Genomic DNA, 17,718 nt, shown 5'->3' on the forward strand with positions numbered 1-17,718 from the left:
ATTAGGCGGCAGTTTGTAACATCCACCAACAGACTGTAAGCACAAAGGAAATCTGCCCCCAGGAGCGACGTAGACACAGCGGCCATTACAAAATCCCAGCCGAAACGCCGCCCGCAGAAACACACTTCCACATACCTTGTACCATAGGTACGAATGGGTGTGCCGTTGGCAGCGTCCATCGGGGGGCCGTGCCCGCCAACCATAGTGTCCACAGCTGTCGCCGGCAGGATGCTGCGTTGAGCCCCAGAATCAACCAGCAGCCGCCGGCCAGACAAGGTGTCAGTGATGAATAACAGCTTGCAGTCACGGCCAGCGCCCATAGCTGTTAATGAGCGCCAGCCCTGGCTTTTCCCTGGGCTCTGAAACTGCAAGGTTGGCGACACTGCTTGGCCTTGGCCCCAAACCTGGAATGGTAATAACACCAACCGTCCTCACGCTGTCGGCGGGCCGTCACGGCAGCTGCAGTGTCCAAGTCATCCTCTGTGGGGCCAAACGGGGCAGCGGCGTGCTGGGGAGGCAACAGTGCATGGACAAACTGCTGCCGGTTGGCGAGAAAAATCCTGTCTGCCTCCACATCCAGCGCCCGGTAGTCTCTCGAGGAAGGGAGGCTGGAACTGGCCAGCGCGGTGCGCACAGGTACTGGGAGCTGCCGCAGAAAAATGTGGGCAAAAAGGAAAGAAGGATCCGCGGCGCCCAGTACAGCTAGCATCCTCTCCATTTACTCGGAAGGCTTGCTGTCGCCAAGGCCGTTCAGAGACAGCAGGCGGTCTGCTTTCTCCAGCTCCGACAGTTCAAAAAGTTTCAAGAGGAAAGTTTTGAGTGCGTCGTATTTTCGGTCAACCGGAGGAGCCTCTAACAGCGCCATAGCCCTTGCTGTGGTCGAGGCATCCAGTGCTGCTACCACGTGGAAATATTTCGTAACGTCCTGCGTTATTCCTCTCAGCTGAAACTGAGCCTCGATATGCTGAAACCACGGCCGTGGGTTGTGCTGCCAAAAGTCCGGTAATTTTACGGTGGCGGCGCAGGTAGCACCAACGTTAGCAGCGCCGCTAGCAGCGCCGCTAGCAGCCGCATTTTCACTACCTTCGTGTTGTGACATAAGTCAGCCGTATCCAACACGCGTCGGGGTCACCAATTGTGGAGAACAAGAAACGAGGAGACAAGAGACGAAGATGCGTCGAGTCAGTTTAATATCCACTTTAATATTCCTCACGACGAACAGCGAGTGAGATCAAAACAACCACACACGTAAAAACCGGAACATCACTACACTGACTCCTCCCTCCCTTAAAGGTACAGTACCCTGGTGAATGTCTCATAATAAACATAATACTTGTGGTTCGCCACAGGTGTACCTATTTGAAGCACTTACAATTTGGACTGGGAGATGATTATTTTAAAAGAATCTGATTATTTTATAAGGATCCATAGGGAGAAGAAATAAACTGGTTTTGAGATTTGGATATTTGTTAAGTAAAGGCAGTATTATAGTATTTGTAGGAGCCAAACTGTATTATGGGGTGCTATTTCCATTTTAAGCCACTGAGCGGCGGTGTTAACACGGCGGTGTATTGTGTTTTTACACGACCTATCTAATGTTGAAAGGCAGGTGTTTGACCCGGAAGGGCAATAAGGTTTTACTGCATTCGCAATCACGCAACATGATCATGGAAATTGTATGCACCTTATGTCTGTAAATATATTGGATTATGCACGATGGTGTGGAGCCAATAAACTCTATGATGATGCAAATAAGAAATGTTCTGTTCGTTCTTTATGGAGATGAAACAAAGTGGCAAACAACACTACCTGAGCAAAGCCCAAAACCTACCAATCCTTTAAATTTAATTTATTATAACAATTTAATTGATTAATTTGGCAATGAAGATGTGCACACTTTCAGCAGAAAATGCCAATATGTCCTCTTTTTTGCTAGCCCAGTTAATTCAATCTCTTCAAATAAATTTGAGGTTCTTCCCTGTAGTTTATTTCTTTTCTCTTTGTGTCATTAGTGAAAGATCAGGATCATCTGTATTCAGCTCTGTGTCTGTGAAGAGTGATCATTCTCAAGATGACAGACCAAACTTCAGTGAAAAAACACTATCAGCGACCAGAAGGTAAAAATTAAAAATAAACAAAACCATTAAGACAAAAAATATATTTCACCATAATTTATTCAAAGATATATCAAGATATTACCATTATCATGGATTCTTACAACCTCAATAATTGTTAAGAGAAATGTGTATATTGTGACAGACCTATAATGGATTCAATGACAGTAATGGTTTGCAATATTTTCAATTTTTTTGCAAACCTGCCTTAATCTATTTATGGTCACCCAGAGCCGTTTAGAGAGAGAGACGCAGGTCAATTCTGTTGACTTTAATGGAACAGATTTTTACAGCAAAGGCGATTTATAGAGCTTCTCAATATTTCAAACTTCCATTGTCATGACTCTCTCTTTCAATAGCTCTGGTGTCACTTAAGAATTAAATTTCATAACAATTTTATTTTGTATCAATTTGTCAGTGAAGATCTGCACGCTTTCATCAGAAAATAACCATTCTGTCCTTTTCTCTTTGTGTCATTAGTGAAAGATCAGGATCACCTGCATTCAGCTCTGTGTCTGTGAAGAGTGATCATTCTCAAGATGACAGACCAAACTTCAGTGAAAAAACACCATCAGCGAACAGAAGGTAAAAATAAAATCAAACCAATTACACCAAGAAATTAGGATTTATTTATTTGGATTTTGTTTCTTAAATTTTCAGTATATATTCAAGAAACTCACTGTGATTCAGAATGTTGAATGTTTGGTTTTTAATTGATTGCCAAAATAATTTCCTGAGACCATAAAAAAATTAAGCAGAAAATAAATACTTAAAAAATAAAAGATTATAAAGTAAATAAAAGACAATGTGGGCAAAAATCATTATATGTCTAAGAATGATTAATTGTCAGCAAAATATAATCTTGTCTTCAATATATATTAATTTAAAGTGTAGGGATATTCAAAAGGCAGAACTCGCATGCGTTTCATCCGGACCACAAGATAACGTCAACCATTAAAACATTTGAGCTTTTCCTCTTCAATATAACAGAGCTGCAGACATCATCATACGTGCTTAGAGGCATAAAGTGAAGATGATCTTTCCCCACTAATATAAATTTAACATACTGATATTTATTTATGTTATGATATTGTGCGTAAAATGTCTTAATTTAAGGATCTTCTGTCAGGAGAACACTTTGTGTGAGTGTGTAGTTGTCACAAACAAGAATGGTGCAGTACCCGTCCCTGACCACCAGTGGTTTCATTCCCTATAAATATTGACTCTCATCATTCACTACATTTACCATAAGTCTGTTTATTGTGTACTGTATTACCTGTGTTTTCTTTTTCTTTGCATTACAGTAATCTTCCACAAAAGAGATGACTCGCTTATTTTAACAATAGTAGTAAAAGCAAGAGTATCAACAAAGACTTATTTTAAATAAACAAGCTGCTAAATCAGTTGCTATTTTACCACAACACAGCATTAATTAAAAATGCAGTGAATTATTATTATTATTCTTATCTGTCATAATGTAATGCCTGTGAGTGTTTAACTAGAAGTGAACAATCTTGATGGAAACGACACAAGACATACGATAACTTGCTTCTGCTGTCTGCATCAACTTTAAACTTGGATTAAACATAACTTTTTGAATATTTTAAGTTGTGATATTTCAATAAATTTGATATATTGTGCAACCTTATAAGTTTAATTTTAAACAGTAATTGTATGGTTAAAATTATGATGCTTTAGCCCCATTAGTTCTCATGCTCTTTTTTGTATGTGATTATTAGGAACCAGTGGCCGAGTACAGTAGTAAATATTGGTTTAGAAATGACTCGATGGAAAACACTTAAGAAGCAGAAGGGAATAAAGAGTGATGAAGAACTGGCATCTTTTCTTCTAAACATGTGAGTACACATACACAACTTTACTCTAGAGAGTTTACATGACAAAACCTAAGAAGAATCTAGATGTGTTGGTTCAGACCAGAATATGTTTCGCTCATATAATCCGGCATGATTTTTCTAACCCTATCTCCTCACAAAGCAGTTCAGGCAAAGAAAATCATTGTGTAAAGTTTATCCTAAAATCATTATAACAGGTAAATGTAAAAAAAAATATATATATTTTAAACATAACGGGTGACAAAATCTTTTTTGCAAATAGGATTCAGATTGAGTCATCAAATGCAGAATTAAAAATGTACAGGGTCCGCAAGGATTTCAGAGAACACCTTCTCTGGATATTTCAGGTAAGAACAAATATTTGTATAAATATTTGATAAAGGTCTGTTGTAGTGAAAGGATTTTCCCTGTTGTCATTTTGGGGGCTGAACAAGCTCAGTGGCTTTCCATCCTGTTCCTGGGGATCCACCACTCTGCCCATTTTGAATGTCTTACTTATCAAGCACACTTGACACAGATCATCAGCTTATTAGTTGAGATCTCCATGAACTGAACTGTGTGGCCGTTTCTCAGACTGGACTTGCGAGGAAACCTTGGAGGTACAAACTCGCATTGACTTATGGTACATAAAGCGTGTTCGATACACGAATATCTGAAAATGCATCCTTGATATCAAGAACACATCAGGGGACTTTCATGTGTTCTCTGATCTTGAATAATGAAACCGGTCTTTGACGGTTATGGCTGACGTAGAGCGAGAACACAAGGACACTAAAGAACGCATTTTTACAGATAACAGAGACCTACAAAATGTGTAGAGTGGACCCGTCAACCAGTATTGAAAACCACTTACATAGCGAATGCAGTATACGTTATGCAGTTTATGGTACTTTAATGTCATATGCCGATAAATCTTTATAGTTGTAGCACAAGAATGAAATGTCTGTTCTCATCTTTTTAAATACAGAAGTGCAGTTTACCACACGAATAGACCGGTCACGGACACATGACATTGGTGTTACATACAGATGGATAAATTAGGGCCATATCATTTTTAGTTGACCTAAATTAGTTTTCATTTTTCAAGTTCTGTACTATACAAACATAATATATTTGTATAATTGTGGTAAGTAAACTGCAGTAAAAGTACTAAATCCTATATTATATTTGAATCGTACTATAGTATTCAACAGTTTAACAATTTACTACAATTATCTTTAGCAAACACTATAGTATACTACAGATTTTCTTTCATCTGAGTGTTCAGGATAACAGGACTTTTATTTTGAAGGATCTTCCCGAAGGTGTTTAAGTTTCACTATGGTTGACTGTAGCTTTACTCAAAATGTGAAATGCTTGTGAAATAAACTCTCAGAGAAACACTGGGTATGAAGTTCACATGTTCATTTCCTCATACTGTGAGCTGCAGAAAAGTCCCCTGTCACGCGTGGTGTAGTATGTTCAAATGTGCAGCTCTTTCATTCACAAATGCAGAACAGCCAGATGACATATGTAAACTGCAGGATTTCACGTCCGCGAGTCCACATCTACAGTAGTTATATGGACATAATGCAGCCAGACGCAAGACGTTGTCACGCACAACAACAAACACACTATACACAAACACGCAGCTCTTTCTCTGCACTTACCAAACTGCATCGCACGTGTGCTACACTGGGAAATGTATTCTTCGCACTGACAGATATTTTTTTAGCATGTGCAATAGACACTGCCTGTCCAAAAAAAGTCAAACACTAAAATATTTCATTGTACCTCCTTCAGCTTTAATTTTGGCACGCATTCACTGTGGCATCGTTTCGATAAACTTCTGAAATGTTCAGGAATATCCTTTTTTTTTCGCTCAGAGTTGCATTCATTTTTTGCCAAGATCTCGTATTAATGATGGGAGAGTCTGACCACTGCGCAAAGTCTTCTCCAGCACATCCCAAATATTCTCAATGGGGTCATGGTGTGGATGCTGTGGTGGTCAATCCATGTGTAAAAAATACTGTATGTCTCATGCTCCCTTAACCACTCTTTCACAATTAGAGACCGATGAATCTTTGCTTTGTCATCTTGGAATATGCCTGTGCCATCAGGGAAGAAAAAACCTATTGATGGAATTACCTGTCATCTATTATACTCTTTCTTTGTGCACATAACGTTGCTGAACCTAGACCTCCAATCCAATGGGAGCTATTTGCTTAGTTAAATCCAGGTGGTGACTTTTTTTGGACTGGCAGTATATATGTTAGACTGTACAGCCCTGTTACATTATAGGTCAACACTACAGGAGGGTGGGAGTATGTTCAAACTAACCCAATTCTTTACCAAACCCAGTTTTTGCCAATCCCAGTCCTTAGGCCCCCAACCCAAGAATGTTTTAGAAGTCTCTCTTTATAGAGCACCTGATTCAAATAATCAGCTGGTGTTAGCGCTGGTGCTCTGCGTGTGAGTGCGCGAGAAATATATATATAATGGTGGCAGAGAAATGTTAAATTTAACGTTTGATTGCATTTATAATGAGAAATTAATATTGTAGTTTAAGAATATGTGATGAGATATTGCGGAGACAGTGTTAATAATTCAAATTTCGTTATCCTGCCTAAAAAGCCTGTCCAATTCTGTTTCTCGGAGGAGCCTTCATTCACAAACGCCCGAAGCCATTGCCTGATTTGGCAGTATTAAGACATTCTAGAAAAGATGAGTCTACATTTCTTTGTTCTTGATTTATTATCAGGACCTTGAGAACAAAATAATCACTTTTCTGAAAAATGAGCTGGAAAGATTTAAGAAGATATTGAAAAAAGAAAACACACAATACTTTGTGAAGGACCTTAAGGACGATAGAAACAACATCAGGGAAGCAGCTCTTGATATCACACTCTACTTTCTGAGAAGTATGAAACAAGATAAACTTGCTGATGTTCTGGAAGGTAAGATGCTCATGATGTCACCATCTGTCATAGTGACTTGTAAATGTAGGACAAAAAAGAGGATTTAACATAAGTATTTATGTTTTTCTAGATGAGCTTGTCTTCATTCATCAACGACAACTGAAATCAAACCTGAAGAAGAAGTATCAATGTGTATTTGAAGGGATTGCAAAGCAGGGTGACTCCACACTTCTGAATAAGATCTACACAGATCTGTATATCACTCAGGGTGGAGGTGAACAGGTGAATACTCAGCACGAGATAAGACAGATCGAGGCCGCCTCAAAACGACTAGAATCACCAGAGATACAGATTGAATGCACAAATTTATTTCAGCAACCTGGAGAAGACCAAACCATCAGAACTGTAGTAACGAAAGGAGTCGCTGGCATTGGAAAATCTGTCTCGGTGCAAAAGTTTGTTCTGGACTGGACTGAAGAAAAAGAAAATAAGGATATCAGCTTTATATTTCCAGTACCTTTCCGAGAGATGAACTTAAAAGAAAAACAAACACTGAGTTTAAGGGACCTTATAAATCACTTTTTCCCAGAGATAAAAGGACTAAACCTTACAAGAAATAACAAGTTTAAAATCCTGTTCATCTTTGATGGATTGGATGAATGTCGTCTTCCTCTGAAGTTTTCGGGTAATGAGACATGGAGTGATATCACAACACCTGCTCCTCTGGATGTTCTCCTAACAAACCTCATCAAAGGAAATCTGCTTCCTTCTGCTCTCATCTGGATAACCACCAGACCAGCAGCAGCCGGTAAGATTCCTCCTGACTGTATCGACCGGGTGACAGAGGTACGAGGATTCAATGACGCACAGAAGGAAGAGTACTTCAGAAAAAGATTCTCAGATGAGAATATGGCCGACGCAATCATTGATCATGTAAAAAAATCTAAGAGTCTCTATATCATGTGTCACATCCCAGTCTTCTGCTGGATTTCAGCCACCGTCCTCCAGAACATTCTAGAGAAGAAAAACAATCAACAGTCTGACGACACGACCAGAACACTTCAGGAATCAAACACTGATGAAACTCCTAGAACTCTGACACAGATGTACACACATTTCTTTCGCTTTCAAATACAACAGAGCAGAAGAAAGTATGATGGAGAACACTCGCCAGATATCTCCTGGGATAGAGACGCTATCTTGTCACTGGGCAAACTGGCATTTCAACAGCTGGAAAGAAACAACCTGATCTTCTATGCATCAGACCTGGAGGCCTGTGGCATTGAGGTCTCTAAAGCATCCGTGTACTCAGGGATGTGTACTCAGATCTTTAAACAGGAGACAGGGATCATTCTGGGGACCATGTACTGCTTTGTTCACATGAGCATTCAGGAGTTCATCGCATCTCTGTATGCACATCTGTTTCTGGACACCACAAAGACAAGTGCATTTGTTCAAGAGCACACAGAAGTAGAAAACAACAGCGAAACAATGATTGGTTTACTGAAGACTGCTGTTGATAAAGCACTTGAGAGTGAGAATGGACACTTGGACCTTTTCCTTCGCTTTCTTCTCGGTCTTTCACTGGACTCAAATCGACCGCTCTTACAAGGTCTGTTGACACAGCAAGACAGCAATGAGCAGACCTACAAGGAAATAGTTGCGTACATCAAGCAGAAGTTTGATGAAAACTCCTCTCCAGAGAGATCCATCAATCTGTTTTACTGTCTGAATGAACTGAATGATCAATCTCTGGTACAAGAGGTTCAGAAGCACCTTAGAGAAGGAAGTCTGTCATCTGCTGATCTCTCACCTGCTCAGTGGTCTGCTCTGGTCTTTGTGTTGTTGACCTCAGATGAGGAACTGGAGGACTTTGAGCTTCAGAAATTCAAGAAATCAGATGAATGTCTCATTAGACTGTGGCCAGTGGTCAAAGCCTCCAAAAGAGCTCTGTAAGTAATGTGACTCTCATCTGAAAAATGTGCTCATTAATTGTTTTTGAGCAAAAACCAAAAAGTACACCAATGTTTTTATGACATGTCTGTCCTCTACAACAGTGAGGAAAGTATTTTGTTCTCTTTGCTACCAACCATTGTACCAAGGGGTTAAAATTATACATTCTTTGGTAATCAGTTAATCAGTCAAAGTCCTTTTACTATATTTATTTATTTCTGTATTTATTATATTTACCGCTGCTTTCCTTCTAAAACCTTGCTTCTCTATACTTGGTGACTTTTTTACCATATAGCATTATTATCACTCACCCTTTATGACAGTCAACAGGTTTTGCAAATATTTAACAAATAAAAATTATTGCATTCACATTCGGCTGACACTTTTATCCAATGCTACTTACATTCCATCACACTATATATTGTTTCTAACTATGTGCAATCCCTGGGATCAAACCCATGACCTTGAGACTGTTAAACTTTAGACTCTCCATTGACAAATCAGCAAATTTGGACATCTGAGGTTTTGGGAGGACAGCAATGTTATATTACATTTTTATAATTATTATGAAATTTGAAATCTCTAAATGTACGTAAACACATTAGGTGGCAAATGCATTGTATGCTGTGATCTGACATTTGTTTTCTTTATAGGCTAAATGATTGTAACTTATCAGACAAATGCTGTTCAGCTCTGGCTAATGTTGTGGGATCTGAAAGCAGTCTGAAAGAGCTCAATGTGAACAATAATAATCTGAAGGATTCAGGAGTCAAACTGCTCTATGCCGTACTAGAGAAAACAAAGAGTAAACTAGAGATACTGAGGTACGTAATGTGAAAACAGTCAAATTATTTATACACAATAAGATTGATTATAAACAGAAACATTGTAAATAAACTAATATTATTCATAAAGGAATAAATGGGACATGTGTCTGGGGTGATTCTATAGAATCATTTGCTGGAGTTCCACAATCTGTTATCGTATGATTGTTACCTAAAGATGTTTCTGTTCTCGTTTTATTGTAGACAGCTTTTGTGTGTTTACTTCGCTGTTAACTTGTGTGTAGTTTTCATATGAAACCCTTTTCTTACAGAATAAAACTAGGAATTCAACAACATTTTGTCATGACAATTTTCCACTGAAAATAGCATTACAGTATTTAGGCACTAAATATGGTGCCCAACACTAAACCCGTCTGTGATCAGCACCTCAGATTTTATAAATGTGAAGGTTGTGGATAAATGTAATGCTTATTTCCATTGTTAAGAATACGTACATCTTCAGGTGTCACGGTTGTTCTCTGTTTTGTATTTGCCTTCTGTTTCTGATGTTCTTATTAGTTCATTTGTCCCTTGCCTGTTTTAACCTGTGTCTCATTTAGTTCATCCCTTGCACTTGGTAAGCCCTCGTTCTCTGTTGTATTTAAGTTCTCCCCTTGATTGTATTCATTGTCCAGTATTGTTAATGTTGCGTGGTGTTGTGTGTTTCCCGCATTTCCTTGTGTTCGCTATTTAATTAAACTAATTTTGTTTTGTTATCTGCTGGTTTGGAGTGTTCCCTGCACGAACCCGTGACATTAGGAGGCTTCTTCTGTCATTTATGTTTGGCCAGATATTGCATAGGTCTGTATAGAAAGGTTCATTAAAAGGAAGGAAGGAGGCGGGAACCGGCAGTCATTTACATAAAGATTTAATCAAATTAAATCAAAATTAAAATGACAGCCAGCCGCCCCTCACGGTCGATGGTCGGCGAATAAAACATAAATACAAACATAAAACATGTTCGGGGCCCGGTCCTCTCGCTGGTTCTCTTATATGCTCCCAATCTCCTACATGATACGAGGCCGGTGCGCGCACAGCTGGCGCTCATTAACAATTACTCACCGGTCTCGAACCACGGTCTCGCCCCGCCTACTCCACTACGGTCTGTATATCACCGGTCTAGCTCTGGAAAAAATTCTCTGTTGAATGTGATAATCACAACAGTGGCAACAATTACCCCAATATATGCTAAAATAACAAAGCAAGTTAAATTAGAAGTTGGTGCATCTGAAGGGATCATTTGACTGAAGGAAAACACTTAATCCAGTGAAGTTTAGAATGTGCTACTGTCTGTTAACACACTTTCTTAACATATCTTTTTATTTTCAGGCTCAGTAAGTGTGATCTTACCGATGAAAGTTGTTCAGCTTTGACTTCAGTTCTCAGTTCAGACAGCAGCAGTCTGCTGGAGCTTGATCTGAGTAACAATAATCTAAAGGATTCAGGAGTGAAGCTGCTCTCTGATGGACTGAAGAATCCAAACTGTAAACTGAAGATATTAAAGTAAGTGAAAAAGAATGAATATTTTACCTTTTTAGCCTTTGAGTTGAGAGCTGTTTATACAATTAAGTATAACGTTGCTGTTCTCCCAAAACTGCAGATTTCCAAATTTGCTGTTTTGTCAGGAAATTGAGAGTTTAAAGTCTAAGAGCTGTCCTGTAGCTCATATAGTATTTTTTTAAGAGGAACAGTCAATTTTGTACGCAAAATAAAAATAGCATGTTTCCAAAATTACGACAAAGAGGCTATTTTTACGGATTGTCACTTTAAGTAGGCCTATTGCTCATGTGTTGGATTACTTAATTTTACTCAACCAGTGAGTAAAATAAACTATTTGGCTCGATTAATTATTACCTTAATATTTTTTTACTCTTTACTGATTTATTCACCCTCAGATTGTTCCAAACCTGTATACATTTCTTTATTCTGCTAAACACAAAGAAAAATATTTGGAAGAATGTCATAAACCAAGCAGATCTTATCAACCATTTACTGCCATAGTAGGAAAAGAAATCCTATAGGAGTCAATATGGGACTAGATCTGCTCATTCACTGACAGTGTAACAAAATTGACCAACAAAATACCAGAACTTAATATGTGTTGGTTTCAGCGCTGGTGCTTAGAAATTACATAGCAGGTTTGTAGTCTGTAGATGTAAAAGAGCACTGGAAAATAAAGTGCTAATATTTTATATCAGTGCTGCTGCCTAATGTGCATCTTCAGACCTGTTTGGGTTACACTTTATCTGTTGCCCTGGTTACAGTGTTATTAAATAAGTGCTGATTAATAATAATTAAGTACATGTTCTTACTATAGTTAATCATAGTTGAACTACTATATTGAAATTTGAAGGCATAAACAATAATAAGTTTAACAATGGCTCTTCTGTGTCACTAATCCTGAAATATCCTTAATTGTTTAAAAGAACAAAACTTGCACATTTGAGTTTTAGAACTCACAATAAATATTTTTTTCTTTGGTCTAGTCTGTCTGAGTGCAGTATAACAGAAGGAGGTTATGTTGCTCTGTCTGAAGCTGTGAGATCAAACCCTTCACATCTGATAGAGCTGGATCTCACTGGAAATGATCCTGGACCATCAGGAGTCAAACTCATCTATGATTTAATACAAGACACAAACTGTGCACTGAACGCTGTGAGGTGAGTGTTACTTAAATTATTTTTACTGTAGAATAACAAAGAATTTGATTGTGAAACAAGGTTGTTACAATACGTTTTACATATATCAATGTAAATTTCCTCGGTCCACAGGTTTTTGAAAAGTTCTTCTGCAGTGAAAGCAGTTGAGTATCTGAAGAAAACTCTTGATATAAATCCTTTACTCGAGAGAGAAGTGAATCTGAGTAATCGTGTACTAAACGACTCAAGAGTGAAACAGATCTGTGATCTACTGCAGGATAAACACTGTAAACTCAACACACTCATGTGAGTTATTTCTATATTAATAACATTGTGTTCAATTACCTTTTCAGCATCTGTTTGTGATTTAAAGTTTTATGAAGATTGTTATGATGATCAGTGAAGCGTCATGTACTTGTTTGATCTTCTGCTCATGTAGATGAAGTTTGTTTTGTGTCTCTTCAGGTTGAGTTCTTGTAGTATTACAGCAGAAGGTTGTGCTGCTCTCACAGAAGCTTTAAATGTGAATCCATCACATGTGAAAGAACTGAATCTGAGTGGAAATACATTTGGAGACTCAGGAATCAAGAACATCTCTGATCTGATCAAGAACTCACAGTGTACACTGAAGAAACTCAAGTATGTGTTTTTCATTCATGTTCATTAATTCCTGTTAATATAAACCTATAAATGTCTAATTTATTGTGAAGTGTCATTGAAAGGTTTATGAAGACTGCAAACAACATTTTCGACATAATTACACACTTCAACTATATAGCCATCAATTCAATAAAAAAGAAACAAATAAATGAGCTTATATGAATTTAAAATGTGCTGTGTTTTACCTTTTCTGTTTTTCCTGTTTGGTCCTGTAAAGCTGTTTTGGAACAATGCACATTGTGAAAAGCGATATATAAATAAACTTGAATTAAATTGAATTAATATGATTTTATTTCATAGACTGTCTGAGTGCAGTATAACAGAAGAAGGTTATGTTGCTCTGTCTGAAGCTGTGAGATCAAACCCTTCACATCTGATAGAGCTGGATCTCACTGGAAATGATCCTGGACCATCAGGAGTCAAACGCATCTATGATTTAATACAAGATACAAACTGTGCAATGGAGACTGTGAGGTAAGTAAAGCTTTCAAATATTGAACATCCGTCACACATGTGAAGGTATAGATCAGATAAACAGACCGGCGTGAAACTGCGATTTCAGTGAAAATGATGAAAGGAAGAATTTTCTGAACTACAATTTTAAAAAGAGAGACATTTTATTTGTACTTAAGTTTTACAACTAAACATTTTAACTAACTAGAATTATGTCTAGTATCACATCCAGTGTTCCTCCTTATGTCAGTTAAATGTGTTTAACATTTGGAATTATCAATTCACTTCTAAATGTTTTACAAACCTACTTTACTACACACATAACCAAATACCACACACAAGAGGACATGATATCATCACACTGACTGAAACACAAAGCTCTCAGAAATGATCTGTCAGTATAGAGGATTCACTCTTTTCACATTAAGTGCAGTGATACTGAAGTCACTGTCATAATGTCACTAAAAAAACTTTAAAGAATAATGTGAACAACAACAGACCAGATAAGATTATTTCTTCTGTCTGTAGATTCTTGAACAGTTCTGATGCAGAAGCAGCTTGTGTTTCTCTGACTGATGTTCTGGGTGTGAATCCATTACTGCTGAAAGAACTGAATCTGAGTGACAATAAACTGAGAGATCTGGATGGAGAGAAACTCTCGGCTCTATTGATGGACTCTCATAGTAAAGTGAAGAAAATCATGTGAGTTTCATATATACAGTATAATACACCTTCATACATGTGTGTGTTATTAAGATCTGATGATGATGTTGTGTTATTGTGTTTAGATTGAATAAGTGTAAGCTGACAGAGAAACAGTGTTCAGCTGTAGCGTCTGTTCTCTCCTGTAAAACCCTCGTGAGAGAGATGAATCTGAACAACAGTCGTCTGCTGGATTCAGGACTCAAACACATCTGTGAGGGACTGAAGAATCCTCAGTGTCAACTCCAGATACTCAAGTGTGTTTATCTATCACACACACTCCACACAACACTACAAACATGACAATATTATACAGTTTGACATCTGTTCACCTCTAGTGATAAATTATGTAAAATCATTAAGTAAGATGTCTTATTCACTAACTGTGTATGTGCACACAGTTTGTGTATTTGTGTGTTTTCATAATAAAATCATTTTCTGGTTCTTTAAGTTCAAATGAAGGATGAAATTCAGAAGTAAAACCAAACTTGCAAATTGCAATATCACAGTCTCCTGCTTGCTGTAGGAATACTGAATGTACTTTAGAACAAATCTGCCCAATTAATGAAGTAGATGTATTAAATTCATTTATTGTAAATTATTTTTAGTGTTAAACTAAACTAATGTGTTATAGATGATCTTGCAGAGATTCTGTGTACAAATGCAGTTGATCATGTTCTGTAGTCTCTAAAGTTCTTTCAAGTGTTGAAATCATTGTAATGTGTCTTAACTCACGTGTATGATGTGATTTACCCATTTAACTTGAATTGTAAACTTTGTCATAGTCTTTCTGAGTGCAGTATAACAGAAGGAGGTTACAGATGTTTGTCTGAAGCTGTGAGATCAAACCCTTCACATCTGATAGAGCTGGATCTCACTGGAAATGATCCTGGACCATCAGGAGTCAAACTCATTTATGATTTAATACAAGACACAAACTGTGCACTGAACACTGTGAGGTGAGATGTGTTAAAGTAAAACAAAAACAATCATATTCAGGTGAATTATTCCTAGATAGTGTTTTATTATTATCATTACACAATCAGTTGTACTGAAGTGAATTCAAAATTAAACAAAGGAGAAATAAGTGAAATGGTTTTCCTCAGCACCAGCTGCTGCACATTGAATTATATGACTTTTTTTAAGCTGATTGTATATAATGGCAGCTGTTTGTTTTCTTCAGGTTTTTGAAAAGTTCTTCTGCAGTTGAAGCCTTTGAGTATCTGAAGACTCTTCATATAAATCCTTTACTCCAGAGAGAAATGAATCTGAAGGATCATAAACTAGATGAGTCAAGAGTGAAACAGATCTGTGATCTACTGCAGGATACACACTGTAAACTCAAAACACTCACGTGAGGATTTGATCTTTCATCTTTATTTATATTAAATTAATAACCAGAATATGATACCTATACATTTATACAAAATATATTATTTGGAATTACTTTCATTCATCAGTGTAACATGTGTAGAAGCTTTGGACAGAAAGTGAGTTCAGCATTACTGTGTGTGTTTGTAAATGCTTTTTCTCTTGTTGTATATTTCAGATTGAGGGATTGTGGTCTAACAGAAGAAAGTTGTTCATCTTTAGCTTCAGTTTTAAGATCAAACTCCAGTGTGACAGAACTCAACATGAGTAACAATAATCTACTGGATTCAGGAGTGAAAAAACTACAGAAAGGACTAGAACATACCAACTGCAAACTGAAGAAACTCAGGTAACACATAGTGAACATAAACTGATTCCTTCTATCCTTTTGAAAATTGCTGTAAAGAAACTAAAGAAAGTCTGTCAGCAGTAATAATGAACTGACCAGAAAAGGAGGAAATTATTTTAATAATAAATGGTTAATGGAAACATGCCATTTATAGATATGATTTCATATTTCATACCTCTGTTCTAGTCTGTCCGAGTGCAGTATAACAGAAGGAGGTTATGTTGCTCTGTCTGAAGCTGTGAGATCAAACCCTTCACATCTGATAGAGCTGGATCTCACTGGAAATGATCCTGGACCATCAGGAGTCAAACTCATCTATGATTTAATACAAGACACAAACTGTGCACTGAACACTGTGAGGTGAGTATTACTAAAATAATTCACTGTAGAATTACTAAAGTGTTAATTTGGTAAATTGTATTTTTTTCTATGTAGGTTAATGGTTGCAAAAACAAGGTTGTGACATTACATTTTACATATAGGCTAATATCAATGTAAATTTCCTCTGTTCACAGGTTTTTGAAAAGTTCTTCTGCTGTGGAAGCCTTTGAGTATCTGAAGACTCTTGATATAAATCCTTTACTCCAGAGAGAAGTGAATCTGAAGGATCATAAACTAGACGAGTCAAGAGTGAAACAGATCTGTGATCTACTGCAGGATAAACACTGTAAACTCAACACACTCATGTGAGTATTTGCTTTTTTTACAGTAAGGATTCAACCAAAATGTGTTTTTATCACCACAATTAACATGGAAAACTTGTTCACAAAATTTCCACCAGATGACTCAAAGAGACAGTTGGTGGCTTTAGCTTTATTGGTGTGGAATATTGCAGTGTTAATTATGAACGATTTATCTGTGCAGGTTATCTGTTTTTTAATTTCATGTGCCCTCATAATCTCATAAGCAATATCTAGTCAAAAACACAAAAACTATATATTCATTTCAAATAATATATTCACATGTTTCAGTGTCTTAAGTATGTTTCAGTTCAGGTTGAAATCTTTACTTTAAAATACTTTTTGTACAGATGCGTGGAAAATATGCTGCACATAATACATTTTTATTCCCACATACATTTCATTTGCGTCTACTCACAAACAAAACATGAGTTATTATCAGGAACGGATTATGACTTTGATGTGCCCTGGGCACGGACGTTTCAAAGGCCCCCTGGCATCACATATTTTAAAGAACAGTGTTGCACCTACTCCCAAATACACAGAATTTATGAGGGGTTCACACAGAACGCATCATTGCATCTAAAAACGGTCTCGTGGCACTCTTTGGACAACCGAAATTGCCATATGCCAAGTCGCTATAGTAAACAAAAGCTTACAACAATTCTGATTGCTCAGCTGCTGTGGAAGTTATTTCCACTCACAGCGTATTAAATCCTTGGCGCTTATGTGAGAGACGCTCCAAATGGCGCGAGACACAGGTATAACAGTTAAACATGTCTGTCTAGAGCGCAAATTGGTTTGTTTCGCAGTACTTGACACCTAAAAAAAGCTTCTGACCTCTCCAACTCATGTTACGTGGGAATAAATTTAGCCTTTGCATTGCATCATTTATATTTTTGCATTAAGAAGACAAGTAATTAACAGTCCATGCATTTCAAATTAAGCAATATCAACACCAAAACATTTAAAGTTATCTTAATTAAAAAGTTGGTTTAAATTATATGAGAGGCATCTTTTGTGATTTCCTCAGAGAAAACTCTTCCCATCGTAAACCAAATCCAGATGTCTCACAAGACTACATTCAATGGCCATTAAAGACAACATGTCTTTCACACATTTTTGTGGTTTTAAACCCATTTGCCATTTTGCCTTCTTCTGACCTCTAGACTTGATTTCTGCACGCTTATATTACACAGTGTTTATTTACTCGCCTCTAGATG

General features: G+C 37.4%; 1 protein-coding gene across 1 annotated transcript in view; it reads left to right on the plus strand.

The window, feature by feature from the left end:
* Positions 1 to 17,718, plus strand: part of LOC130436438 (uncharacterized) — a 210,278-nt gene that overhangs the window by 53,676 nt on the left and 138,884 nt on the right. Inside the window, exons 13-31 of the mRNA XM_056767084.1 lie at positions 2,013 to 2,117; positions 2,595 to 2,699; positions 3,854 to 3,970; positions 4,230 to 4,314; positions 6,708 to 6,903; positions 6,995 to 8,816; positions 9,471 to 9,641; positions 10,971 to 11,144; positions 12,128 to 12,301; positions 12,413 to 12,586; positions 12,746 to 12,919; positions 13,241 to 13,414; positions 13,922 to 14,095; positions 14,182 to 14,352; positions 14,881 to 15,054; positions 15,279 to 15,449; positions 15,645 to 15,815; positions 16,002 to 16,175; positions 16,331 to 16,501. Of these exons, the coding sequence (XP_056623062.1) occupies positions 2,013 to 2,117; positions 2,595 to 2,699; positions 3,854 to 3,970; positions 4,230 to 4,314; positions 6,708 to 6,903; positions 6,995 to 8,816; positions 9,471 to 9,641; positions 10,971 to 11,144; positions 12,128 to 12,301; positions 12,413 to 12,586; positions 12,746 to 12,919; positions 13,241 to 13,414; positions 13,922 to 14,095; positions 14,182 to 14,352; positions 14,881 to 15,054; positions 15,279 to 15,449; positions 15,645 to 15,815; positions 16,002 to 16,175; positions 16,331 to 16,501 (4,677 nt within the window). The remainder of the gene's footprint in view (positions 1 to 2,012; positions 2,118 to 2,594; positions 2,700 to 3,853; positions 3,971 to 4,229; positions 4,315 to 6,707; positions 6,904 to 6,994; positions 8,817 to 9,470; positions 9,642 to 10,970; positions 11,145 to 12,127; positions 12,302 to 12,412; positions 12,587 to 12,745; positions 12,920 to 13,240; positions 13,415 to 13,921; positions 14,096 to 14,181; positions 14,353 to 14,880; positions 15,055 to 15,278; positions 15,450 to 15,644; positions 15,816 to 16,001; positions 16,176 to 16,330; positions 16,502 to 17,718) is intronic.

The sequence above is a fragment of the Triplophysa dalaica genome, chromosome 15 (genome assembly GCF_015846415.1).
Source record: "Triplophysa dalaica isolate WHDGS20190420 chromosome 15, ASM1584641v1, whole genome shotgun sequence".
NCBI lineage: Eukaryota > Metazoa > Chordata > Actinopteri > Cypriniformes > Nemacheilidae > Triplophysa > Triplophysa dalaica.